Source organism: Miscanthus floridulus, chromosome 6 (genome assembly GCF_019320115.1).
Source record: "Miscanthus floridulus cultivar M001 chromosome 6, ASM1932011v1, whole genome shotgun sequence".
NCBI lineage: Eukaryota > Viridiplantae > Streptophyta > Magnoliopsida > Poales > Poaceae > Miscanthus > Miscanthus floridulus.
The window spans coordinates 103,809,736-103,833,926 of NC_089585.1; the positions used below are offsets into that span (position 1 = coordinate 103,809,736).

General features: G+C 46.2%; 2 protein-coding genes and 1 pseudogene across 11 annotated transcripts; all 3 read right to left on the bottom strand.

The window, feature by feature from the left end:
* Positions 1-170: 170 nt before the first annotated feature.
* Positions 171-3,587, bottom strand: LOC136458871 (protein SODIUM POTASSIUM ROOT DEFECTIVE 2-like). Its single transcript, XM_066458779.1, has 3 exons — positions 3,091-3,587; positions 2,841-2,916; positions 171-471 (listed from the first exon to the last, which is right to left on the bottom strand). Exons 1-3 carry the CDS (start codon positions 3,310-3,312, stop codon positions 317-319), a joined length of 453 nt encoding a protein of 150 aa, XP_066314876.1. The 5' UTR covers positions 3,313-3,587; the 3' UTR covers positions 171-316.
* A 3,708-nt stretch (positions 3,588-7,295) lies between these two features.
* Positions 7,296-17,898, bottom strand: LOC136458872 (serine/threonine-protein phosphatase 7 long form homolog). 10 transcript variants are annotated; one of them, XR_010760075.1, is made up of 15 exons: positions 17,229-17,898; positions 16,479-16,799; positions 15,703-16,382; positions 15,495-15,554; positions 14,998-15,115; positions 14,582-14,704; positions 14,032-14,108; positions 13,855-13,903; positions 13,592-13,766; positions 8,971-9,248; positions 8,712-8,848; positions 8,267-8,633; positions 8,052-8,180; positions 7,767-7,971; positions 7,296-7,694 (listed from the first exon to the last, which is right to left on the bottom strand). XR_010760075.1 is itself a non-coding variant. In XM_066458782.1 (8 exons), exons 3-8 carry the CDS (start codon positions 15,613-15,615, stop codon positions 13,739-13,741), a joined length of 516 nt encoding a protein of 171 aa, XP_066314879.1. In that variant the 5' UTR covers positions 15,616-16,382; positions 16,479-16,799; positions 17,229-17,898; the 3' UTR covers positions 13,098-13,738. The 10 variants fall into 10 exon arrangements, 3 of the variants coding, with proteins under 3 accessions (XP_066314877.1, XP_066314878.1, XP_066314879.1); XR_010760074.1 differs by having other exon boundaries at positions 15,495-15,602; XR_010760071.1 differs by having other exon boundaries at positions 15,495-16,382; positions 16,479-16,575.
* A 1,141-nt stretch (positions 17,899-19,039) lies between these two features.
* LOC136458873 (probable sulfate transporter 3.5) lies at positions 19,040-23,853 on the bottom strand (annotated as a pseudogene).
* Between the last annotated feature and the right edge of the window lie 338 nt (positions 23,854-24,191).

Genomic DNA, 24,191 nt, shown 5'->3' on the forward strand with positions numbered 1-24,191 from the left:
TGCCCAGTGCCCGTTTCGCACGGCGCCAGCTCAGCTCCTCTCCTGCGTAGGCATCAGCCATTACATCTTCTCCAAGAATTCCGTGTGGTGATTGAGCGCACCGTTGCCTTTGCGCATAAACAAGAGCGATGCAAGCTATGTTTATGCAAGTACATGTTCCCCAATTGTCCTTTACATATAACGCAGAGCAACACGTTCCTTAATATAATGATGGCCTCCTTCCTAGTTACAGTACTTCTAAGTTGTTTGGCAGCCGCCTGAGTACACCGTAGCACGATGAATATGAGGACATGAGCCTTGACGAGATCCTCTACACCTACAAACTTTCCGCAGCTTGCTGCTTGGAATTGGGCGCCACCCATAGCTCTGCGAACTTCACCTTGGAGATGCTCTCCAGCACCTCGTACGGCGTGATGTCCCCAGTCACCACCACCTTCTTGTTCTCCAAATCTACCTCGAACGACGTCACACCTGCGCAAAAAGACAAAACAGGTTAATCGAGGCTGTGTTTGGTTGGGTGAAATTTGAAAATTTGGCTACTGTAGTACTTTCGTTTTTATTTGGCAATTAGTATTCAATCATAGACTAATTAGACTCAAAACGTTTGTCTCGTGATTTTCCAACCAAACTGTGCAATTAGTTTTTTTTCATCTACATTTAATGCTCCATGCACGTATCGCAAGATTCGACGTGATGACTACTGTAGCACTTTTTTAAAAAAACTTTTTGGAACTAAACGGGCCTGAGACTTTGTTTTGTTTTTCCTTTTCTTGAGATTGAGAAGAGAGACATCGTCCTGGGGCAGGTGAGCTATGTATAGAGCCTGTTTGGTTCCACCCTCAAAAGTTATTGGCCTCTAAAGTTTAGTGATCCTTCTAAAATTTAGTGACTCCCTGTTTGGTTATAATGACTAAAAATGACTAAAGCAGTGACTAAAAGTGACTAAAGCAGCTATCCCATATACACTTTAGTCACTTTTAGCTATCCCTTGGTGACTAAAAGCCACTAAACTTTAGTAGGGTGTTTGACATTTTAGTGACTAAAGTTTAGTCAATAAATTTTAGGAGGGGTGAACAAAATAGACCCATAATACTCCTAGTAGTAGTACAGGCGTACAGCAGGGCCTAAGGCCTTTTTTTCAGAAAACAAACAGAGCAGGCAGCATCGACAAGTGTAACCGAAGCAGGAGCCAGAAATGTGCCCATTCCGCATTCCGGTGCAGTGCAGGAAAAGAAACGGCATTCTTTATGGCGCCCGGCAATGGGCCGTCGGAGTGGCGGAGGCCGTGCGCTCCTCTCGCTCACAGCACACCACACCACACCACCGAATCCTGGCCACCGACTGCCTGTCTCACGCAAAGTTTTCCTTTGCAGAATCCAGAAAAGGCAGGCACCACCACACAAGCAGCTGAGCCGGACATGCACATGTGCACAGTGCAAACATGTGCCGGGGCCCGGGGCGCCATGCCTGCCCAGTGCCCAGGCCCAGCCGATACGACACGACGCCAACTCACGGGCAGCCGGTGATCACTGGGAGCAACAAGGCGTTAGCGTGACGAATGACTGACGCTCTGCCAGGTCCCGGCATGTCTGCCGATCCATGTTCACTGTTCGGCGCGATCCAGCAACACCAGTACTCTAGTAGCAGTAGCTTGTTTAGTTTCACCTCAAATTTCCAAAAAGTGCTACAGTATCTATCACATCGAATGTTGAACAGTATCTATCCCATCGAATGTTGACGGCCCATGCATGGAGCATTAAATGTAGACGAAAAAAAAACTAATTGCACAGTTTGGTGGGAAATTGCGAGACAAACGTTTTAAGCCTAATTACTCAATGATTGAACACTAATTACCAAATAAAAACAAAAGTACTACAGTAGCCCCAAATTCCAACTTTCCGAAACTAAACACGCTGCTAAAACGATTTTTTTTTACGAGGAAATAGTAGTAAAATGATTGGGGCGTGCACAAAGGTCAACCACGGGGCCGCGTTTTTCTTGCTGCGTCTGGCGATCTTGACCCTGTTGGTGTCATGTCCCGTCGCTGCTCTTGCTCGGGATGCTTCTCAGGTCTGCAACTTTGTCCTCTCTGGACGGAGGAGACCCTGCTCGCATCCCAAGCCACACGCCTCATGTAGTAGCAGTACGTGCTATTCTATTCCCTACTGGCTACTGCTACTACTAAACCAAAAAATTTCAAGATTCTCCGTCACATCAAATCTTGCGGCACATGCATAGAGCATTAAATGTAAGTAAAAAAGAATAACTAATTGCATAGTTTGCCTGTAATTGGTGAGACGGATCTTTTAAGCCTAAATAGTCCATAATTGGACAATTTTTACCAAATACAAACGAAAGTGCTACAGTAGCCAAAGCTAAAAATTTTTGGAACTAAACGCGCCCTAAACCTAGGAAACGAGAAGGGAAAAACAACTGTTGCTCTATATAGGAGTGTACTCCTAGATGTGTGCCATTTTCCTCGCCCAAGACCCCAAGTGATGCAAAGTAACACGAAATGCGCGATGCAAGAACGCATCGAGTAGACTGCTTTGTTTTCTCGATGCGTTTCCTTGCCTCAGATTGGCATGCGTGGCCGGCCAGGAGAAACTGATCTCCGAGAATTAAGCACTGCTGATCTTACACTACTGAAGGCCGTCTCTTGAGGAAACTAGCACCAAGTGAACTAAACGTGAGAAAGTGTGACTGTTAGCTGTGTGCGATAGCCGATAAGTTGTACTATGAACCTGTAGGTTAGTAGATGAATGAATCTAGTATGAAATGATTCTGAACACAGATGGACAGACCCAAAAGTGGGCAAGGATAAGGATCAGTTGTCATACCGTCCATCTTGGAGATGTGCTTCTGGACTTTCTTGGCGCATCCATAGCAGTGCATGGACACCTTGAGCTCCACGGTCTGCATCAAACAGAGCACGCAGGACAGATGATCCATGCAACAGAGAGCATATTAATCACGGAAAGTTAAGCAAAAATGAGCAGAGGTTAACAACATGCTCTGCTGCAGTGCAGAGGTACGTATATATCTGAGACAGTCTCAAGGTAGATACTAGATAGATAGATGTCCGCGTACCTTTGGCTCCAGATGGAAAGCAAGAGTCTTGGCGGCTCCATCGACGAAATCCCTGAGCTTGACCAGCTCCTCCAGCTGGCTGCTCACCAGGGCCTTCCGCTCGTTGGCCTCGTCCTCGTCTTCTTCCTCCATGGAATGTATGCAGGCGCAGGCGTTGGAGCACAGGGAGAGCGAGAAGCAGTCGAGGACCTTGTCCAGGCCCAGCTTCGCCGTCCTCCCCATCCTCTCTCTTTCTTAGCTTTCTCTCTGCTGTCAGCCACTGAAGCTTCCAAGTTATATATAAACACCAGGAGGGCCTGCAGCGTTTGCGTTTCCCTCTCAAGATTGGCCGGGATCTACTGTCGATATGCACATCTAGCTAGCTCTCAAGCTCTGCGTGAGAAGAGACAAGTTTATATGCGAGGTGAGCAAGCAGCTAGCAGGCCGGCAAAGAGATCGAGGACGAGGAGCATATATGTAATGTAAGCAGGAGCGTTGAAGTGGTGTGTTGCTCAAAAGCTTGGAGTTGGAGGCAGCAGCTTCCAAGAAGTGAATTTAAATTTGGTTGGGTGCGTTCAGGACAGTCATGGACGCACCGGTTTGACGAGCAGACAAGATGGGAAGCTCTCCATGTGGCAATGTGCTAGCTTATTGGCACCGGTGGAATAATCATGCCTTCGAGAAACACATTTGCAATGTTATGTAGCTAGAAGATGTAACAAACACCAGAGAACACGTCGATACAAAAGCTTAGCAATATAATACACCCAATCATGCACCAATGAATAATGCCTGGCCTTTCGTTCGCTATTATTCAAGTAAGTTGCAGCAAATGAAACTTACTGGTACCACGTCAGGGCCGGCTCACAAGTTGCCACATACGTGCCTTTCACTTGTGCACATCAATGGATATGTAACAGGGGCGCAGTATAGGTTTGATATGTACTATTAGTGTGTGTGTGTCTATATATACATATATATATATACATATATATACATACATACATACATACATATATATATATATATATATGGGTGCATTTTATATACTCCCGGGAGTAGTTACTCCCATAATCAATAAATCACGTTGCGTATGCGTACATACTCATTTATCAGTTTGAGTATATTGACATACTAATATTAAGATACTCCAGATCTTTACTATGTGAATTTTTTTTCAAAAGAGCACATATTTTTTTAATATATTATATAATACTATGATAGTAACATATAAAATAAGTATAACCATATACTCTAAGTATATATACATACTTGTCATACATAGTACCATATGTGGTGTAGTATGATGATATACTTCATCTACATATACTTGGTCGGGCTACATACACCATAAATCTAGAGATATACACATGGGAGTAACTACTCTTTGGAAGTAGAAAATAATTTCCATATATATATATATATATATATATTAATTTTAACCTTTTTTGAATATAATTTTAAATCTAACACTGTCGTTTTTTTTTAACTAACACTTTTGGCCGCGCCTATTACCCTGGCACGGCTAAATGCCTGTGCCGCGCCATGCATGGTGGCGCGGCACATGGCTGACATGGCGCGGGCCGGCCGGGGAGGGGGGCGCTGACGTGGCGGGTCCTGACGCGCCACCGACCCTGGCGCGGCAGTGCCGCGCCCTGTTGCGTGGCGCGGCTGGACCAACCATACCGCACGAGCATCCACGCCACCTGGCCGCTGCGCCTGCCGCCGGCCCGGGCTACCTGGATGGTAGAATCGAAACGCATCGCGCCCGTATTTTGTTGAGTTTTTTTTACGGCCGAATAGAGAATTTGATAAGCCAATGATTAGTTTTTCGTCTTTAATAATACGGTTATGCACCATTTTAACTAATCAATTACAAAAAATTGCCACCGGTGTCCAGATACGCCGGGACTGCCGGTTCCCGAACGCAGGGTACTTAATCTCGCCGGTAGTGCTGCCACGACTCAACGAAACGAATAAGAAGCAAGTTGACAAGCTGTCACATAACATATTCATTGTTTTGACATAAGTTTGACATAACATAACCAAATAACCCCGTAAGTTTCGGATGCCAATATTCGTTTGACCTAAACAAACTAAGACCCAGGAGTGTAAGGATCCATCGGACGCCTCTGTCTCTTCGGATTTGTTGGCAACACATTGGGAGTGTAGCCAACGTCGGTATGATTGCGTCGACGGTGCGTACGGCTCGTATCCTGCAGGTATATGATACGCACGATTACTTATAATTCTTTATGATCGTTAGTTCATGGAGCATACGTATTGAAACAAACTATCTTTGTTAGTACCTGTGAGGCTCCTTGGGTGCCAAACGGGGCACCACCTAGCTGAGACATGCCGATTTCGTCCTGCGGTCATTCGTCCCACTAGCCGTGCTGTCCGTGGAAGCCCGGGGGTTCATCGTCATCGTCCTCCTCCTCGTCCTCGGTTGTAGGGTCCTTCCCAGCGCTATGATGTGGTGGTGTACGCACCGCGGAAGTGGCACCATACGTCATCGGCTGAGAAGAGCCTGCTGGTGTCCTCAAAGAGGCTGAAGACGTGCCACCCGACCGCGCGGGGAGTGGCGGTTCCTCGTAAGGAGTGTCCATGCAGCTCAACTTCTGAGCTAGCTTCCTGCAGCTCTTCTTCACCTTCTGCATAAATAGACGTTAAAGTTAGTTCATTAGCCAAACGTATATACAATAAAGACATATTTTCGAAACGGACAAGTTTATGTTTACCTCCACAAAAGCTACGAGAACGCCTGACCCCTGTCCTCTAGACTCCTGAAGCCGGAACGCTGCTTCGTTGGACAGCCTTGCCAATTGTGTCGCCTGGGTACAGAAACGCGGTTGGACAGTTTTAGTACACATACTTAATATCAAAAGGATAATAAATTGTACCATTCAAGTATCTTACCACGTATCTGTAAGGAAAATGGACCCTTGGCTCATTTACTTTGGATTTTGGTGTTTGATGACCAACACAACTAAATTGGACTAATGAATTTGCAAGTGTTTATTTTGTAGTTCAATAGGGTGCAAGACGTAACTTGGACGAAGGTGACGTGATGATCCGATGATCAACACCTTAAGAAAGACCTTAGAAGCACAAGAGAAGACCCAAAAGATCAAGCTGAGTCCAAGCATGAAGATTGAAACCAAACCGTATGCAAGATCGCGAAGAAATGAGCTCACTGTGGTGACCGGATGCAGGACCGGACGCTGGACAAGCGACCGGACGCTGGGCAAGTGGCTCGGCAGACAGGCGACCGGACGCTGGACCGGACCCTGGCGGCAACCGACCGGACGCAGGACAGCAGCGTCCGGTCGAGTACAGTAAGGTTCTAGAGCGGCACATCTGCGACCGGACGCGTCCGGTGGCAGGCGACCGGACGCTGGCCAGCGTCCGATCAGTAAACTGCCGGCTCAACGGTCGGGACGACCGGACGCGTCCGGTCAGGACGATTCCGCGTCTGGTCAGTAGCAGTTTCGCGGGAGTTCGACCCCAACAGCTACTTTCTCAGTGGGGCTTATAAATACAACCCTCAACCGGCCATTTGAAAGTGTGGAGCTGAGAAAACATACCAAGGGTGTTGATACACCATTTTAGTGATCTCCACATACATAGTGCTTAGTGTTTTATTAGGTGATTAGCATAAGTGCTTTGCGAAGTGCTTAGGTTGATTAGACTACCGCTTATGCACTTGCTCTAGGTGTTTGCCTAGTGTTTAGTGAGGTTTGCATACCTCTTGCCACCCCGTGCTTGCGAGCACAAGTGTTGTACATCGGAGGGGCTTGAAGTCTTGCGAGATCACACCAACCGCGCTTGTGGTGTGGCCGCCACCGTGTACCGGAGGGAACAAGGCCCGCGGCGTTTCGACCGGAAGCTTGATAGTGAAGACGGTGGGGAGCATCCGGGAGAGGCTTGCCGAGAGGCACATCGGAGACCCACTTGCGCGTGGGGAAGGCCCGAGGCTATCCACGGAGTTACCTAACTGGGAGCTTGGCCCTTGCGAGGGATTCCTTGCGAGGGGCTCCAACGAGGACTAGGGGGAAGCTTGCGCGCTTCTCGATACCTCGGTAAAAATACCGGAGTCGTCGACGGGAGTTTGCATATCTCTACCTTGCTCTTTAGCTTCCGCATTTACATTGATTACTTTATTACGTTTACGGTAGAGATAGCAACACACTAGCAAAACCATAGTTGCACATCTAGATAGTTTATCTATTTACATATGTTTTGCTTGGGTTAGAAAAAGAGGCCATAGTTTAGAGTAAGAATTTTAAGTTGCCTAATTCACCCCCCCCTCTTAGGCGTCACGGTCCCTTCAGTATCTTTGAAGCGGGGCTCTCTGTAGCTGTGTGTCCTCCCTAGTGGTGACGTCATACACATCTTCGATGACATCTTCCTCCGAGTCCTCGTCAATCGCCACGTCAGTGTATGGAGGCTTGATATGTGTTCTCGTAGACCTATGAAGCCACCACAGGTACTCATTGAAGGTGTGCTGGTCATGTGGAGGACCCACAAGGACCGCATGTGGTACCCTGATTTGCCACAAATGGATGTACGAGCTGTGTGTCACGCGCCAATCCTTGGTCTTGTACCTCTTCCTGCGGTCAAACCTGCAACAAAACGATATTAGTTGTACCAAACACACCTCTGAATTGTAGCATTGTTATTAATCGATAACGCACCCGTGCAATACTTGATTGGTGGAGTAAAGCGGTGGTGGGCAACCTGTCATTCTTCCAACTGTCTGCAGACCCGGATGGGTAAGTGAATCTCGACCACATGGAAGAAAATAAGAGGGACGTCGCAGCGATACTCGTGTGACTCGTCCCTAGTGACAGGACTCAGATAGTCCTGGAGCTCCGGAGAATCCCAAGGACACCAAAACACCTGAAATTTCATAATTGTATTAGGTTGTGATATAATATACATTGAAGAAGACACTGCTACGATAGTATAGAGAGCGTAACCTGGTGCCGTGTCAGGACATCGAGACCGTTCGTATACTCCCTGTACTTGCGCCACATATTTCCTCTAACTAACTGTGATTCCGTCCAGATATACATAGCTGTAGGGAGTGTATCATGCCCGTTCCATTGCTACATTGAACACGATAATAAATTAGCAACAAATAATCTCATCATATCTAACTGTCTGGAAGAATATAATGAATCGAAGTACTTACCGGTAAACCATTATTAAGGGGCCTCCCAACGGACAATCGTTCCCAACACCAAACCTGGAGTAGGTAGGAGCAACCCCCAAGGTTCACATGTCCTGAGGTGCGACGGCAGGCAACGCATAGCTGTCGACACGTCCATGCCAGGACTGCGTTGCCCCAGCTGTACCCCGCTATGTTCTCCCACGGCTGGCGAAGTGTGTCAAGGAAGATCCAGCTGATGGTGTTGCCCGAGGCGTCTGGGAAGAGGAAAGCACCAAGAAAGTGCCAGAGCCACACTCGAGCGAACCTGTCGATCTGTGCCTCCTCAGCTTGTGGGTCCAAGTACTCAAAGCGCTCTGTGATCCAGGACGATGAAACACCGGAACTTTTCCTGTAATTGATCAAAGAAAATGAGACCCGATGTCAGCTGTAAAGCAATGCAAGTATTAAATAGGCTTGAATTACTCACTTATTTTTCTTGAAAGCATCGCCATTCGGTGGAAGAAAACCAGTAAACTGAGCCACCAGCTCCCTCCAGTGATCGTTGTCAACTATGTCTGTCACTAGAAGTCCCCCCAACCGAAGGCCTAAAATAGCCTTGACGTCCTGCAACGTCAAGATCATCTCACCACAAGGTAGGTGGAACGTGTGGGTCTCAGGCCTCCACTTGTTATAAGAATAGAACGACTGTTAGTTGCCTCCAATTTATTACAAGAAAGTTTACGTACAAAGAATGCACTCGCTCCTGTCCACAGCTGCACTAAGTAGTGCTGGATCAAGGGGCGAAAGACCGTGGTTGACAACATGGACAAGGTCGAGGAAGCCGACACGCCGTATGTACGGCGTATAACGCTCGTCCCACTGATGCGCCCTGGTGTGAGTGCGGGACCTTAAAGGAGGCAAGGACACCTCTACGTCGTTGTCACTCAAGATGTGTGCTCGGTACTGGTCGTCGTACTCCACCTCTAGAATGGGGTACAACGGATACTGCGTGGGAGGAGCCATCCTATTACAAATTGATAAACAAAGCGTTAGAGTATTCAAATTAACAAAATTCAAGTTAACATTAGTAAGTTCACAAACAAATTCACTAACCTAACTAGCCTAAATCTCTAAACCCAAAATCCTAACTATACTAGATAATAAATACATAATCAATCCATATAAAACTTTGGTTCTAAAATTACAAGTAATCTCTCCGTCTCAAAATAAATACACATCTTACTTCTCGAGTAGTCAAATATGTTTAAGTTTGATCAAAACTAAATAAACGGTATCAATATTTCTATCTCCTAATAAGTTTATTACGAAAGTATACTCCATGCTTAATGTAATAGTACATATTATGTATCATAAATATTAGTACGCTATTATATAAATTTGGTCAAAGACACTAATAGTAGATACAAAAAATACTAACTATACTACATAATAATAAAAAAAAATATGAAATTGAGAGGGAGGTACATTAGGAGCGGGCGGCCTTGACGCGCCGGCGTTCGTGGCGCGGCCGGCTAGGGCGCTGCGCGTCGGGAGTGGCCGGGCGCGGCGTGGGCGAGCAGCCGAGGCCGGGCCGTGCGGGCGCGGCCAGGGCGAGGCGAGGCTGGGCGGGCGCGTGCGGCCGCAGGCAGGGGCGCTGGCGGCGGCTGGCGGCGGCGGCGGCGGCGTTCGGGCATCGGGCGGGCGGGCATGGCAGGCGTGCGGGCGGGGGGGCCGGGCTCGCGCGCGGGGTATATATCTGCTCCTGCCGCGCCACAGATCAGGGCGCGGCACTGCCACGCCATGGTCGGTGGCGAAGCAGGACCCGCCACGTCAGCGGCCCCCCGGTCGGCCCGCGCCACGTCAGCCCTGTGCCGCGCCACCATGCATGTCACGACATAGGCATTTGGTCGCGCCAGGGCAATAGGCGCGGCCAAAAGTGTTAGTTTAAAAAAAACGACAATGTTAGATTTAAAATTATATTCAAAAAAGGGTTAAAATTAAAAAAAAAATCCTACTAAGTTGCTGGCTATAAAATAACTTATTCTGTAGTCACATTGAATTACGATAATTACTATGTTAATTTACGAGATTACAGTAACTCCTTACTAAGTGGCTTACTATAACATTATGGTAAATATCTCCATGTGGCTTACTATCGTAAATATGTATTGACATTATCGTAAATTAATATATAAAATTATCGTAAATAGAGGTGGCTATAGAATAACTTATTTTATAACCGGCTACTGAATATACTCTCTCTCTCTCTCTCTCTCTCTCTCTCTATATATATATATATATATATATATATATATATATATATATATATGGATCTCTCATTTGGTGAGCCAGGAATACGTGTCAAGGTAAGCTGAGCAACAAGAAGGCGTACAAGTAAGAGGGCATCGATTTAATAACCATATATAAAAACTATATCCGCTTGGCCTTGCGCCGACGAGAGGACAGATCTCAAATTCGGTCGGGGAATATGAAATTCCCCGTATGTCGTGTAGCCTTCGAAGACGTACTGTATATATGTATGCCACAGCGGTTTCAGCCTCGATCGGTACGTCACTACTTTTGCAAGTGACGAAGACCGTTTGTTTAACCTTTAGGCGATATATATCAATATATATGCGTTGTACGTACGTAGTAAATTGTAACCAAACATCGAGTCATCAACTGATAAATATATGCCAGTTTGCCACCAAGACTCGTCTGGTCGATGCAAAGTATTTGCGGACTGTCCCTTGTTATTGCAGAGATACGCAACGTGAGTAGTGTTCTTTTGATTAATAATCATAATCGCACCATCACTCTTGTGCTGCTGTCACCTTTTGCATTGCTTGCCGAAAGTGCATTGCACTTGCACATCGGCTTCATGTGACAGGATCCGAATGCGCCTGCGTCCAATTACGACTGCCAATGACTAATCAATAGCTAGCCACCAGTGTCTTTCTTTGGCGCATTATCAGAAACGTTCCTCTTTGGTAAAAACAAGACACTGAGTATGTGTTTTTCCTTGCTTTCTTCTTGCAAATTCCCTTGCGTACTGACCGAGAAAGAAACAAAAATCTTAAACATGCCTATCTGTGGTGTCACTTATCACCCTTTACTTGCCGAAAGCGCGACGAGCACCCAGCTTCATGTGATAGGATCCGAATGTGCCCACATCCAATCCAATTAGGAACGGGGTCGAGTATGTAATCAATCAATAGCTAATGTTTGTAGTTACATGCGGCATCTCCGTCGCCCCAGCTTTGGTTAACAGTGGCGAGCGAATATGGTGGGCCTTTTGACGATTGAACTGTCTGCTCAAGGACGACGGGATGTGCCTGTGTGCATCTACTATCTATCTATTTGAAAGGTTATACGTAGGTGAGTGGCCAAGGGAAAGGGGGCAGACATGGCCGGTGGGCGCGGCACGGAATTATTGGATCAGCTGGACAGCGGCAGGCCATATGATGCCGTACGCTTGTCTTGCGAGGATTGGCTGGCTGCATGTCGGTCTCAGCAAATTGCAGCGCCGAGAGAGAGAAACGATCGAGGCAAATCAGGCAGAGACGTTAAGCACATTTTTACAGTCGGTCTATGCAAACGTGTGCTACAAAGGAAACACGAGACGTCTGAGACGCAATGCTTTTTTGCTTCTACAGTAGAAGTAGAACCATGGGATCGGACAACACATCCAAGACAGCCACAGGCGAGTGACGTGTGCCGACTGCCGAGCAATGTGCGGATGTGCCATTCATGCTTTTGTGCCCATACTAGTGGAAGAGAGACTGTTGTGACCCAGTGAGAAGCTAGGGGCGTTCTCTTCTTTGCCAAGAATAGCCATCCATTCAGCTTCCGCACGTCCAGGGCCTTCAGTACAAGAATCAAACTGTTCCATATGCGAGTAATCATGCATGGCGTCATGTTTCTACTGTTGCCGGCTGCTCATGGAGCTTGGAAATGGAAGGGGTATGCATGACTTGTACAGCCGATAGGATGCTGCATGTAGCCAGCTCACATGTTCAGGTGGCCTTCCTTGCCATGTACTGATGTACAGTCAGCAGCCACTAGCCAGAGGGCAACGTGAGGATGTTTCGCGGGTGGGGGTGTGGGGCGCCAAACCAATGGATGCTGGTTACTGGCTGTACATCAGTACATGGATGCTGAAGTGGGCACCCCGGCAACCCCCACCACTTCCGGCTGCTTCATTTACAGATAGTAATAGACTCAGCAGCATGAGAGGTTTTAGCTCTTTGCGCCGGGCATGAATTTGACAACAGACTGGCGCTCCAGCAACCTCCCCTGCTGCTCATAACAGAGCAACTAAAAACCCCTGAACGCGAATGGTAATACTAACACACTATCGACCGTACAAGAAAGCAGAACAGCTTTCGCAATTACTCCATTTATTTTAAATTGTAAGTCATTTTTACTTTAATTATCTTTTAACCAAGCTTACAGAAAAAAATATATAAACATCAAGATTTGTTAAATATACATGAAACAGCTACACTCATTCATTTATGAACGTTCGAGGCCATAATCTTATATTCCTTATAATCTAAAAAAATGTGAAATATATTGTAACAGTATATTTATTTGATATTGTAGATGTTAATATAGTTTCTATAAATTTGGCCAAGTTAAACAAGTTTGACTTAGGCCAAAACTAAAACGATTTACAATTTGAAATGGAGGGGTAACAGGTTATTTCAAAATTCTCACTAAACACACCTTCATGAGCAATTCAAAGCAGAAGTCGAAAGCAGAGGAGCTGAGCAAGAGATACCACAAGTAACCACTGAATAGCTGAGCAAGAGTTACCACAAATAACTACTGAAGAGCTGAGCAAGAGTTCCCACAAGTAAATGGGCAGAGATCCAAATCTACATATTTCCATAATTTATAAACAGATAGTATACTTTTTACTCTTTTTTTCTAGCAACCACTGAAGAACTGAAAGTGTCTAGAAAGAATGAGATTCTCATCAACCCGTGCAAATACGCAGCAACAAAATAAGGACACCGAAACGGCAAAACCAATGTGTAATGTTTATAATTTTTAAAAGAAAATTACCATATTCTGAGAAGTTCATATAAACCTGTCAAATTCCAAGCAAAGATTTCATCAAAAAAAAATCCCAAGCAAAGACTAAATCACATTCTGAAGTTCTGAAAGAGAGAAAAATTACCACAAATAGTGATCTTTCATTTTTCACTGTTGATGATTACTTTTTTAGCTTCCTGTCAACTCCACCATAACCTCCAAAGGAGGGCTTAAGTACCAACATTTCACTAATACAGTTTCTAAGCGGAATGCAAAAAACTACGAGGGGTACAACTCATGATCAGAAAACAAGTGTGCTTATCGTACCTGGTGAACGAGACATTAAAATCTGTAGCTTTACAAGGAAGCAGGACTTGGTCTTGGGAAAGAACTTACCATTCGGCAAAATGACAACAGACTGTCAATTCTGTACTGACAGATGGTTCAGTGAATCCATTTGAACTATAAAACTTTTCACAAGGCAAAGCTCATCTCTGAGTATCTGAAAAATTGTAAGTCATGTCAATCTTTGCACTGGTGTCAGCACATGGATCATAAACCTAATATATTCCAAAGATCTTTGAACTTACCTGCGAGTTCTGTTTTGAAGATTAACAAATTCATGACCTTTAACCTCTGCTGTAAATTGAGGAATCAGAAAAAGAAGACAACTGGAGATTTTGAATAAAGTAAGAATGACCATTTAAATAAAATAATTGTTTGAACACAAAGAGAAGAAAAGAGAAAAGGACATTAGTTGGTTCCACCTGCTATTTTTTGGTAAGTCAGTGACATAGGATCTTGGGAAGTCAGTGAAATAGGATCTTTCTTTACACCATGGTCACTGCAATGAAACGAAATAAACTTCAAATAATGGGCATGTATTCTTGCTTTTGCTGGGTCATATCATTAAGAACAAAACAAGTACTATCAATTCTAGAAAGCATATTATAATATAATTGGCAGGTAATGCATACATGGAAAAACACGGCTGTAATGGACTGGCAATGGGAACACAGCCTGAGGAAGTTAAGTCGAGAATCTTAAGTTGTTATTATCGGCATTAGCTACTAAACAAAGAGTTCTCAAAGAAAATACATATTGCGATCGTACTAAAGTAAACTAAAATATTTAGCATCAACCTAATCAAGGAACTAGGATATTTTCCAGTATCATGTTCAGAATTCAGAGGGTAAACTTAGTTAAAATATCATACAATACAACCAGCCATAAATACTTGACGCTTTGGATATATACCTACAAATATGTGAGTATGATACCTAAAACTGTAATACACAGGATAAAGCTTGAATTTACCTTGGCGATGCTAATGAAGATGCAAGTTCAGAATGTTGGAGACAATTACTACCAAAATAAGGTGGACTGATTGCTCCTTCCTGAACCCCAGTAGCACCAGTCAATATTGGCGACCTACTTTCACTAGAATAAACACAAAATAGGGGTCAGAGGTAAGTGCAGGACCATACAAGAAATAGGAGCGCGCAATCCAGTTATAATCAGTGCCACAGCTAAGTAGTAGTGCTGGTTATATATGAAGCGTCAGAACCAAAACGAGCCAGCTGAGTGCACCACTAAAGAAAATACCAATAAGAATTTGTCAATTACTCGAGCTGTTAAGAAAAGTAAAAAAGTTCCAAAAATAAAGGACACAGATCAAAACTAATGAATGCATAGTTCTTCCACAAGATTTATAGAAATTAAGTCATGAATACCAGGCCATTAGTCTGATTTCAGAATTGCCACCACATCGTTGATCCACAAATTCCGGCAGAACCATAGCATCAGAAGTGAAACCAGGTCCCCTAGGATGAAGGCCACTAAACAGCATAACTGCATGGTAAATGCAGTAAAACATTACCCTAAAGTGTTTGCAGAACTACAGCTTGAAACATACATGTGCAATTGAAAATGAAAGGATAGTGGGGGCAAAATGAAACAAAACTGCATATAGTTTAATGATACAGTTTTCCAACAGCTCAGGTAGGGTTAAAACTTGGTATCAGACTCATACTGGAATGGTTAAAATTAGTTCGTCTGTTGATACACACTCAAGTAGCAAAGTGGAAATCAAACCAATACTATTTTCACTTCCACTCAATCAAGTGCAAGTATCTGCACCATTAAGAAGAAAGGTCCTTCAAATGATTTGATTACTTGATAGTTCTATGGTATGCATATAACTCTATGTATAATAAATTGATAGACAAACCTGACAATTTTGCTGTAGTGTTACTGGCACCTGGGTCATCAAGCATTGAGCCTCTTGCTCCTGTATTGCCAAGAACAAGGCTACCACCATCAAGAAAATAAGTCCTCTCTGCTTCGTTCATATCATCATGCCCTGTTACTGCTGATACCACTACAGAACTGTTTGATTCAGGAGGTGCAGTGGCCTCACCATCACCAGATGAACTTACCAGTGTTGTTTGTGGATGAGATTGAATTTTGTTGGTACTCGTAACTTTCTGAACAAATATCTTAGTAGCCACCCTTGGTGTGGGTAGGATTGGTCGTTGAACTGATTTTTGCTGATAAACTGCATTACAAGGCTGAGTACAATGTCGTTGATCGGATGATCTAGAAGAGTAAAAGGGTGGTGGAGCTGAACTTATGTTTGATCCAAAGGTTTGCTTGCAAGGAAGGGTTTTTTCATGCTGCAAATGTGCCTTATGAACAGCTGACGAGAAGAGTTTATTGAACTGTTACACAACATGCTTTCTCTCTTTGCATAAAAGGTGATTCTCGATGGGGTGATCTAGTAGCAGAGTAAAAGGGTGGTGGAGCTGAACTTGTGTTTGAGCCAAAGATTTGCTTGCAAGGAAGGGTTTGATCAAGCTGCAAATGTGCCTTATGAACAGCTGACGAGAAGAGTTTATTGAATGTTACACAACGTGCTTTCTCTCTTTGCATAAAAGGTAATTCTCGATGGGGTGATCTAGTAGCAGAGTAAAAGGGTGGTGGAGTTGAACTTGTGTTTGATCCAAAGATTTGATTGTAAGGAAGGTTTTGTTCATGCTGCAAACTTGTTTGAGAGGAGTGCTTTTCCGCACCTGCATTGTACGAAACCTCTGCATCTTGTGATTTGGAATATGATTTCCTGAAACATAGGCAGCCTCACTATTAGTGCTAAATCCAGCTAACATTGTATTTTCAAAGGGCACAAAAGGAGAGAAGAAAATGGAACTCCACTTACGTATTATTTTGTGCTGAAGAGATTCTAGAAGTCGTCCAATGAGCTTGGTTGGTTCTAGAGCCTCTCTCTCTGTATATATTTCTTTCATCACTGTAGCCTTTAGCATTGCCATAATATGAATGAAATTGTGTCAGCTTTATGTTTTCAATGCTTTTGGTGTCATGGTAGGATTTGCATTCATGAAAATAATCATTGTCAACACTCTGCATGATACTTGCATTATCATGCTTATTATCATGGAAATTTATCTCATTAAACAGATCATGCGCCCAAACTGCCTCTTCTTTAGGATGCCATATCTTTTGACCACCAAAACTTTGCCTGAATCAATGGCATGGATATATTAGGAATCTAAAAAAACATGTGGGCTATTCTTTATAGTGAGTTTTGATGACAATGAATGGCAACTAAATGCCAAATTTATCTATTGAAACTCTCATGCAACCAGCCAAGCAGACCCTTGCCATGTGGGTTTCCTATCTACACAGTTGTAAACAATGTATCCTTACGACAGCGCAACTTATTCGGCAACGTCCTCCACAAGAGTAAATGGTATGCCCACTGTAAAGTGTAAAACATAAGAGTGTTTCCAGTAATATACGGTCACAATTTTGTAAACAACAGGTTTAATTTGAAAATCGAAGTTGCAACTACATCTCTTACCACTGCTTACTATATTATTTGGTTTGTACTACCACTCAGATAAACAAGGGAATAAGAAGCGATGAAACAAGGCGCAAAGTTTTAAACCTTTGGTAACGGTGGTTGCCGTCTTCCTGACCCTGAAAGCGATTGTCGTGCTGGTAGAAGTCGCCTGTCGTCGGCACGGAGTAGGGCTCACTGTCACTAGCCATCTTCACTTCCTCTCTTTTCATCGCCTCTTCATCCCCTTCCACTGCCGCTTCATCGTCCTCGTACTTCCCTTCGTCCGCCGCCAGAGACACCTCACCATTCACTACTCCAGTCTCTCCACCCCCAACTCCCGCCTCGGACTCCTCACGCACGTCCTCGTATTCCACATCCTCCTCCTCCTCCTCCTCCTCCTCATTGCCGTACACCTCCTCGTCGTCGTACAACTCGGCGGCGCCCTGCCCGCCGGAGTCGTCGGACTCGGAGCCAAACACCGTGGAAGGCGGCGGCGAACCCCTCCTGCTCCCACCGCCGCCCTCCTCGTCGTCGTCGCTCGCCGCCCCCGCGACGCCTCGCCGCGGAGAGGGGCCCGTCGTCGAGGAAGCTCTCGTACTCCTCCGTCGCCTCCTCGCTCGCCTTCTCCGCTTCGGTCATGGGTGGGATCGATCGAGGGTTTAGGCAATGGAACGAGAATGCTAGGGTTTATGCCAATCTGAAGGAATCTAGAAAGTTCCGATAGGTTCCCCGAGCTGCCGACTGACTCCCTGCTGATTTGCCGCCGCGCATTCGTTTGATCGCCCTTTTGGGCCTGTACGCTGGGAGTGCTGATTGATCGGATTGCTTTTCGCTGGGAGTAATCAGTAATCAGACACTGGTAGGTGGGTCCTACTCCTAGCGATGACAGTATAGTGGTCCTACTGGACAAAGAGCTCAGAGCAACTCCCCTAGATTCAATCCCCTTTCCCTGAAAAATGTCGTAGAGGAATGAGGTGAAAAAACTGCTCTAGCAGATTTCCTTTTTTAATCCCTTTCTATATCTTTTTTCTCAGTCCCTCGACATCCTTCAATCTCCCAAATAGAGAGGAGGAAGCAGTATTTTTTCTCAACTTCCTTTCCTTCCTCGTTGGAGCAAAGTTCCCTTATACTCCAAAAAATCTTTTCACAATCCTCTTTAGCTGCATGTAGAAAATTGGATATCCTCGATTTGGTAGAGATGCTCTTAGCCGAGGTAGTTTGTGTTGAGGATTCTCGATCATCGCTCAACTTTTTTGCCTAGGACACCCGCGACAATGATAGACAATTTACTCCTATAGAAATTCTATCTTTGATATAGTAAGGAACGTAGATTATTTGTTCAACCGTTATTTATAGTACAAATTCCTAAACACGTGTGGGGCTAGCATGTCAGTTCTTTTTAATATGCCCATGCCCATCTTCTATCTCATAGATTAGTCGCATCAAACACAGTAACAGCGAGGAGCGCTTCTCGTTGCGAATGGAAGAAGCCGGAGCCCTTTTCGTGTACAGTGACGGAGCATGAAAAAAAGTGGCTTCATCTTGGGGATCCGACTCTGGCACTGGAGCTGGAGCCGCGCGGGCGTAGCCCTCAAATGGGCTCAGCAATGTGACCGGTGGTCATGCCTCCTTGGGCGGATGAAAGAGGGAGAGTTGGGCAAATGACAAACATTTCATACTTTATAATAGTAGACGGTCATAGTAGCAGGCAGATGAAAAAGTCAGCTAGACGACACGGACATTTCGTACTTCACGGCGGTAGTGAGCCTGTTCGCTTGTTGGTTTCAGCCAGAGCTTATCAGTCAGCTAATAGTGTTTTTTTCTCACAACAAACCAGCACCAGCCTGGTTTGTCAGCGTAGAAACCAACCAGCGAACAGACCGAGTAAAAAATTAGTAGAAGATACAAGGAGGACGTGCCAATAGATTAGTATTTGGATTTTGGAATGTAATACCCTTTTAGCGATTCAACAGCCTATTCTTCTGCAATTGCAAACTGGTACAGGCAAATCTATGAGGTTCATTGTGACCTCCAAAGTCGAAAGCTATACTGGTTTATACACAAACGCTAGCTACCTATCCCCAGCCACCTCGCTATTTCCCTTGCAAGGACCTGAAGCTACAATTCAGCACATCCAAGCACCACAACTAACCACACCCCAATCCACCGCTCCTGGCTCTGAATCTTCTCTACCTGTGCTGCAAGGACTCCCGATGCTTGCCTGCCTGCCTGCCTGCTACTCAATATCTACATCTAATGAGCTATACCTCCTAAAAGACTGTCCCTGGACGCTAGCTATACTTCACCGTCTTCCTTGCTTCTAGATCTCTGGAGCGCGTACCGGCACGCCGTGATGGCGTCCTTCACCGTGAGGAACACCCACTCCTCCCCTAGTGATGTCCTTGATGTACCCAGACAGCACCAGCTTCTCTGTCACCTCCAGCCTGGGGTTCGTCAGCGCTATCTGCAATGAGCAACCATACATGTGTTAGTTTGTTACGAGTACTCATCAGTTCAGTGAATAAAATCTCGTTCTTTGGGGTAAAAATAGCTGGTTTGGAATGGTAACTGGTGATTACCCTGATCCCTTTACGATCAAGGCTCTTGTGAACCTCTACTAGCATCCCAATCCCCAGTGTTGTCGATTGAAGTCACACCTGCAATGTTCAGGCAAGTGTCACTAGGTGGACTGAACTTGCGTGGAAGAAAAAAAAACCTGAAATGGTAAAGGACATACCACCAAGATCAAGGACCACGTATTGCAAATCTTGCCCGTCAAGCTTGCTGGCGTTCTCCTCAGTCTTCCACCCATCTTAAAATCCTGTGATGCACGGCAGATCAGCATCTATCTCTTCACATGAAAAGAGAATGAATGATCTGTGGTACAGTACAGATGATGCACTGTGCATGCTCACCTTTCTCGCAAGTAACCTGCATTGACGAAATATATCGGAGACCCCAGCTGCAAAACGAGGACGTTGGGGATGTTCCTCGCGTTCGGGTAGTGCCTGACGTCGCGGAAGATCTCGCCTCCCGCGATGCTTCCGAGCTTGCAGGTGCTAGGTCTCGCCACATGCAGCAGTGCCCTGATCACTGACAAGCCCACCTGCACGTGCACAGGCACACATGAAAAGCGAACCACATCAACCACACCCCACTTCCTAGCAAGCAGAGTGAGTGCAGTGGCAGGGGGAATGAAGCTAGCAAAGCATACCGATGCACTGAGGCCGATGACCATGGTGAAGAAGATGACGCCGATGAAGGCGACCATGCAGATGCAGAAGTCGAACTTGTCCACCCGGTAGAGGTGGCAGAACTCCTTCACCTTGATGAGCCCGATCATGGCGACGACGATGATGGAGGAGAGCGCCACCAGCGGGGTGTACTTGAAGAGCGGGGCCAGGAACAGCAGCACCAGCATGATGCACACCGACATCACCACGTTGGACATCGGCGTCCGGCACCCGGCGTGGAAGTTCACCGCCGACTTGGAGAACGGCCCTGATGATTGGTCAGATCAGATTAGCATCGACGGGAACGCATTCAAGAGGCAGCAGCTAGCTGCTATATTGTTACCTGTGGTGAGGTAGCAAGAAGTGAAGGACCCGGCGATGTTCATGATGCCGAATGCGATCATCTCCTTGTTCCCGTCGATCTGCTCGTTCTTTATCAGCGCCAGGCTCCGCCCGACGGCGATTCCTTCCTGAGAGCCATCGAGACAGGCTGGTGGTGAGAAATACTTGCCGTGCGGCAAAAAAAAAGACATCCAGGTAAACAAGATTCCATGGCTGAGAGATGAGAGGAAACATGTTCGTACTGCCAGTGCCAGAATCCCAGACAAGAAACCTGCTTTCACGGCCGTATTGACGTGCTTGTCTGTAAACGTCAGCTGTGAAATAGACAGCGGGTTGATCCCTTTCTTCAGATCGCCAACCTGCGTCGTCGTGATCACAAAACAAGTAAGTTAGCCACAACAGTCACATATGCATCATGGACTGCTGCTGTCAAGTGTCAAGTCTGGTTCCGGCCATGGACGGGCTTACTATTGGGATGCCATGCTCGTTTCCTTTGACTAGGAAGGCGAAGATGCCGCCGATGACCACGACCATGAAAGGCGCAATGGCCGACACCCAGAACAAATTTGGCTTTTTCTTCCTCTGAAAAAGGTTGCTGAATCAGCTCGCAGACAAGGGGGAAAGTAATGTTACTTGACAATCAGGATTCGATACTTACCAAGTGCTTGCTTGACAACAAGAGCAGGAGGAAGCATATGCCAAGAACTGCACTCTGCCACTTCCACTGGACAAATGGAAAAGGAGACAGATTCAGACAGTTACATTTCAGGATCTTACACGTGCAGTTTCCACTCAAATCATATGGTCCTCAGAAAAGATAAAAGGAAACTTCTATACGTAAGCTTCCTGATGCGCATTATGGGCACGGATCATCACACTTTATCTGACTGACCTTAGCCAGTGCCATCAGATCCAAGTATATAGGGCGGTAGGGCCTGTTTGGTATAAACTTTAGAGCTCAAACAGGTGGCCCCCACCTCAGATTAGAGCTTAGATCTCAAAACTGAGCTAAAATGCTCTAAAGTTTCAGAGCCTTAAAGTTTAGAGAAGGAAATCCAAACATGCCCATATACATATGGAATAAGGCGATAAGAATTTGAAAACACTACAAGAAACAAGCATGATATGTCGGCATCTGCTCGGTGCACGCAAGAACTGCAAAGCTTGTGGGGTCTACTCATCAATGATTTGGGTTTTTTTTTTAAGAATGATTTGGGTCTTTTGTTAGTACTACAACATCCAGTCACGGGTAAAAAAACAGATACTGTGTGCTCGTCTCGTCTGTCATTGAGATATGCTCGTCTTGTTCTGAAAGTGTGTGTCCTGAGACAGTGGTTCAGTTTGAGAAAACTCTGGCTTTTTAAAGGAAAAAAAGGGGAAATACTAGTAACTATTTTACACTGGAAAATTGAGTTTGAGGGGCAGTGAATATTTTGCGCAAATAAAATATTTAGTATGTACGAAAAATTGAAGTTGTTTTTTTCCCTTGATTGATTGACTCTTACTCCTTGGAGAAGTTACTGTGAGCGGTTAAGAGCAACTTCCATCCACGGCACGTCTCATCACCTAGACAGTTACGCCTCTCAGCATGCGGTTCCATGCAAGTTTTAGCCCAATACATAGATACTTAGTAGTATACTCTTACTTCACAGTAAATGCATTACTCCCTCCGTTCTGAATCACTTTTTTTTGTTAAACTATTCTGGTTTCGAGCAGATTTATGCATTGGCATCTATAGTTTCATTAAGTACTCTATAGAATATGTATTATAGTGCATATATTTAAATTTATAGATATCAATATTTCTCTAATGTATATTGGCATTTGAATTTTTAACCCCAAGCGAAAAGAGGACGAAAATTGCCCAAAAGAACCGAGAAAATCAGGGAAGAAGAGAACTGAGAAGCAAAGGAGAAGCCAACTTCTACTCCTATGCTATGGAAATAATGAAAGGTGCGGAGGAGAAGAGAAATACGGCCGGAGTACTCCGTATGTGCATGATTGTCTCACACGACACTCACCTCGTGCCTGTAATGGAAGATGGAGCGCATGACGGAGATGAGGTCTGTCTTGGACGTGAAGTGCTTCATCCCCAGCATCCCCTTGAGCTGCTGCATAATGATGATCGCCGCCGTGCCGCCCATGAACCCGGTGATCGTCGACCGCGACAAGAAATCCACTATCAGCCCTAACCTTCACCAGACAAGACAAGCATGAAATTCGAGTTCTTATATCTAGTAAAATTTTCGGTTAGTTAACCAAATACTTAAGGCAAAAGCAAGTATATGTTATGGACCTGAAGACGCCTAGTGCGGTCTGGAAGACGCCGGTGAAGAAGGCGGCTGTGTAGAAGAGCTGCAGGTACAGCTGCGGGTTCTCTTCCGGCGGGACCTCCGTCTCGATGATGGACGCAAGCAGCAGCGACGCCGCCGCCACCGTGCCCACCGCCAGGTTGTTCGAGCTCCCGAACACCGCGTACAGCAGTGGCGGCACGAAACTGGAATCTAGTAGTACAAGACACCAAGAAGAATTAAATGTGAGCTGAAATCAATGCGCTTGCGGCGAACGTGTGCAGAGACGCACGTCCACGTCTATCGTCGTGATGACCGAGAAGGCGGACGTGCGTGCGGAAGAATTTAATCCAGAGAAAAGATGCATGGCACGCATACAGAGGCCGATGATGGGCGGGAGGTTGGCGAGCTTGGCGTAGCTGATGCCCTGCGGGATGGCGAGGCTGGCGATGGTGACGCCGGCGAGGAGGTCGTACTTGAACTTGCCGACGCTGTACCGCGGCGCCCACTCCAGGGCCGGCACGAAGTACTTGAGCGCGCCCCAGGCCCGCGCGGCGGGCGGGCGCGACCCGAAGCCCCGGAACGGGTCGTCGGGGAAGAACGTCTCCGCCAGGCCCGTCCGCACCGCCTGCACGAACGGCTGGCGCGCCGACAGGTTCACCTTGTGCTCCGCCGCCGCCGCGGCGCCGAGGGGGCGGTCGCCATCGCCGGCCGCCGCCGTCCCCATGCAGTCGGCGATCGTCGGCCTGGAGGGGGATCGGAGGGGCTGCTGGCCGGATCAGATCACGGGAGTGACGGATCGACGACGACGTACGCGGACGAAGGAACCGGGAGGGAGTGCCCTCCGTTGTGTGGTCAGTATCTTCTCCCACAATCTCCTCACGTATGCCTAAATTAAGCAGGTTTACTGGCGGCCTGGCGGGCAACGGTGAGGCGGTTTCGATTGGATTATCGCGACACGGGCCGAGTGCGCGCGGTTCGGGCGCTCTCGTCTCTTTCTTTCTCTCTGCTCGAGCCAGGTTGCTCGTGTTTCGTTTGCATGCGTGCAACCGATGAGGAGCGCATGGCGGTTTATATAGAGCACCAGGAAGCCGATTGGGAAGCGGAAGACGTGGGGGAGACGGGAGAGCGCGGCGGCGGGATGGGCAGGCAGTTCACGCTTTTGCGCGGATTGGCTCGAGCCCGGCTGGGGTGCTGGAATT

What these genes read in the sequence shown, in the direction of transcription:
- LOC136458872 (XM_066458780.1), bottom strand. Translation starts at nt 9,048, where the DNA reads ATGTTGTCAACCACGGTCTTTCGCCCCTTGATCCAGCACTACTTAGTG. An exon ending in GATGCTTTCAAGAAAAATAA is followed by an intron (nt 8,634 to 8,711) that starts GTGAGTAATTCA and finishes GATCAATTACAG; the next exon opens with GAAAAGTTCCGGTGTTTCAT. An exon ending in ATGTCCTGACACGGCACCAG is followed by an intron (nt 7,972 to 8,051) that starts GTTACGCTCTCT and finishes ATGAAATTTCAG; the next exon opens with GTGTTTTGGTGTCCTTGGGA.
- LOC136458871 (XM_066458779.1), bottom strand. Translation starts at nt 3,312, where the DNA reads ATGGGGAGGACGGCGAAGCTGGGCCTGGACAAGGTCCTCGACTGCTTC. An exon ending in CTTTCCATCTGGAGCCAAAG is followed by an intron (nt 2,917 to 3,090) that starts GTACGCGGACAT and finishes TGTTTGATGCAG; the next exon opens with ACCGTGGAGCTCAAGGTGTC. An exon ending in GCACATCTCCAAGATGGACG is followed by an intron (nt 472 to 2,840) that starts GTATGACAACTG and finishes CTTTTTGCGCAG; the next exon opens with GTGTGACGTCGTTCGAGGTA.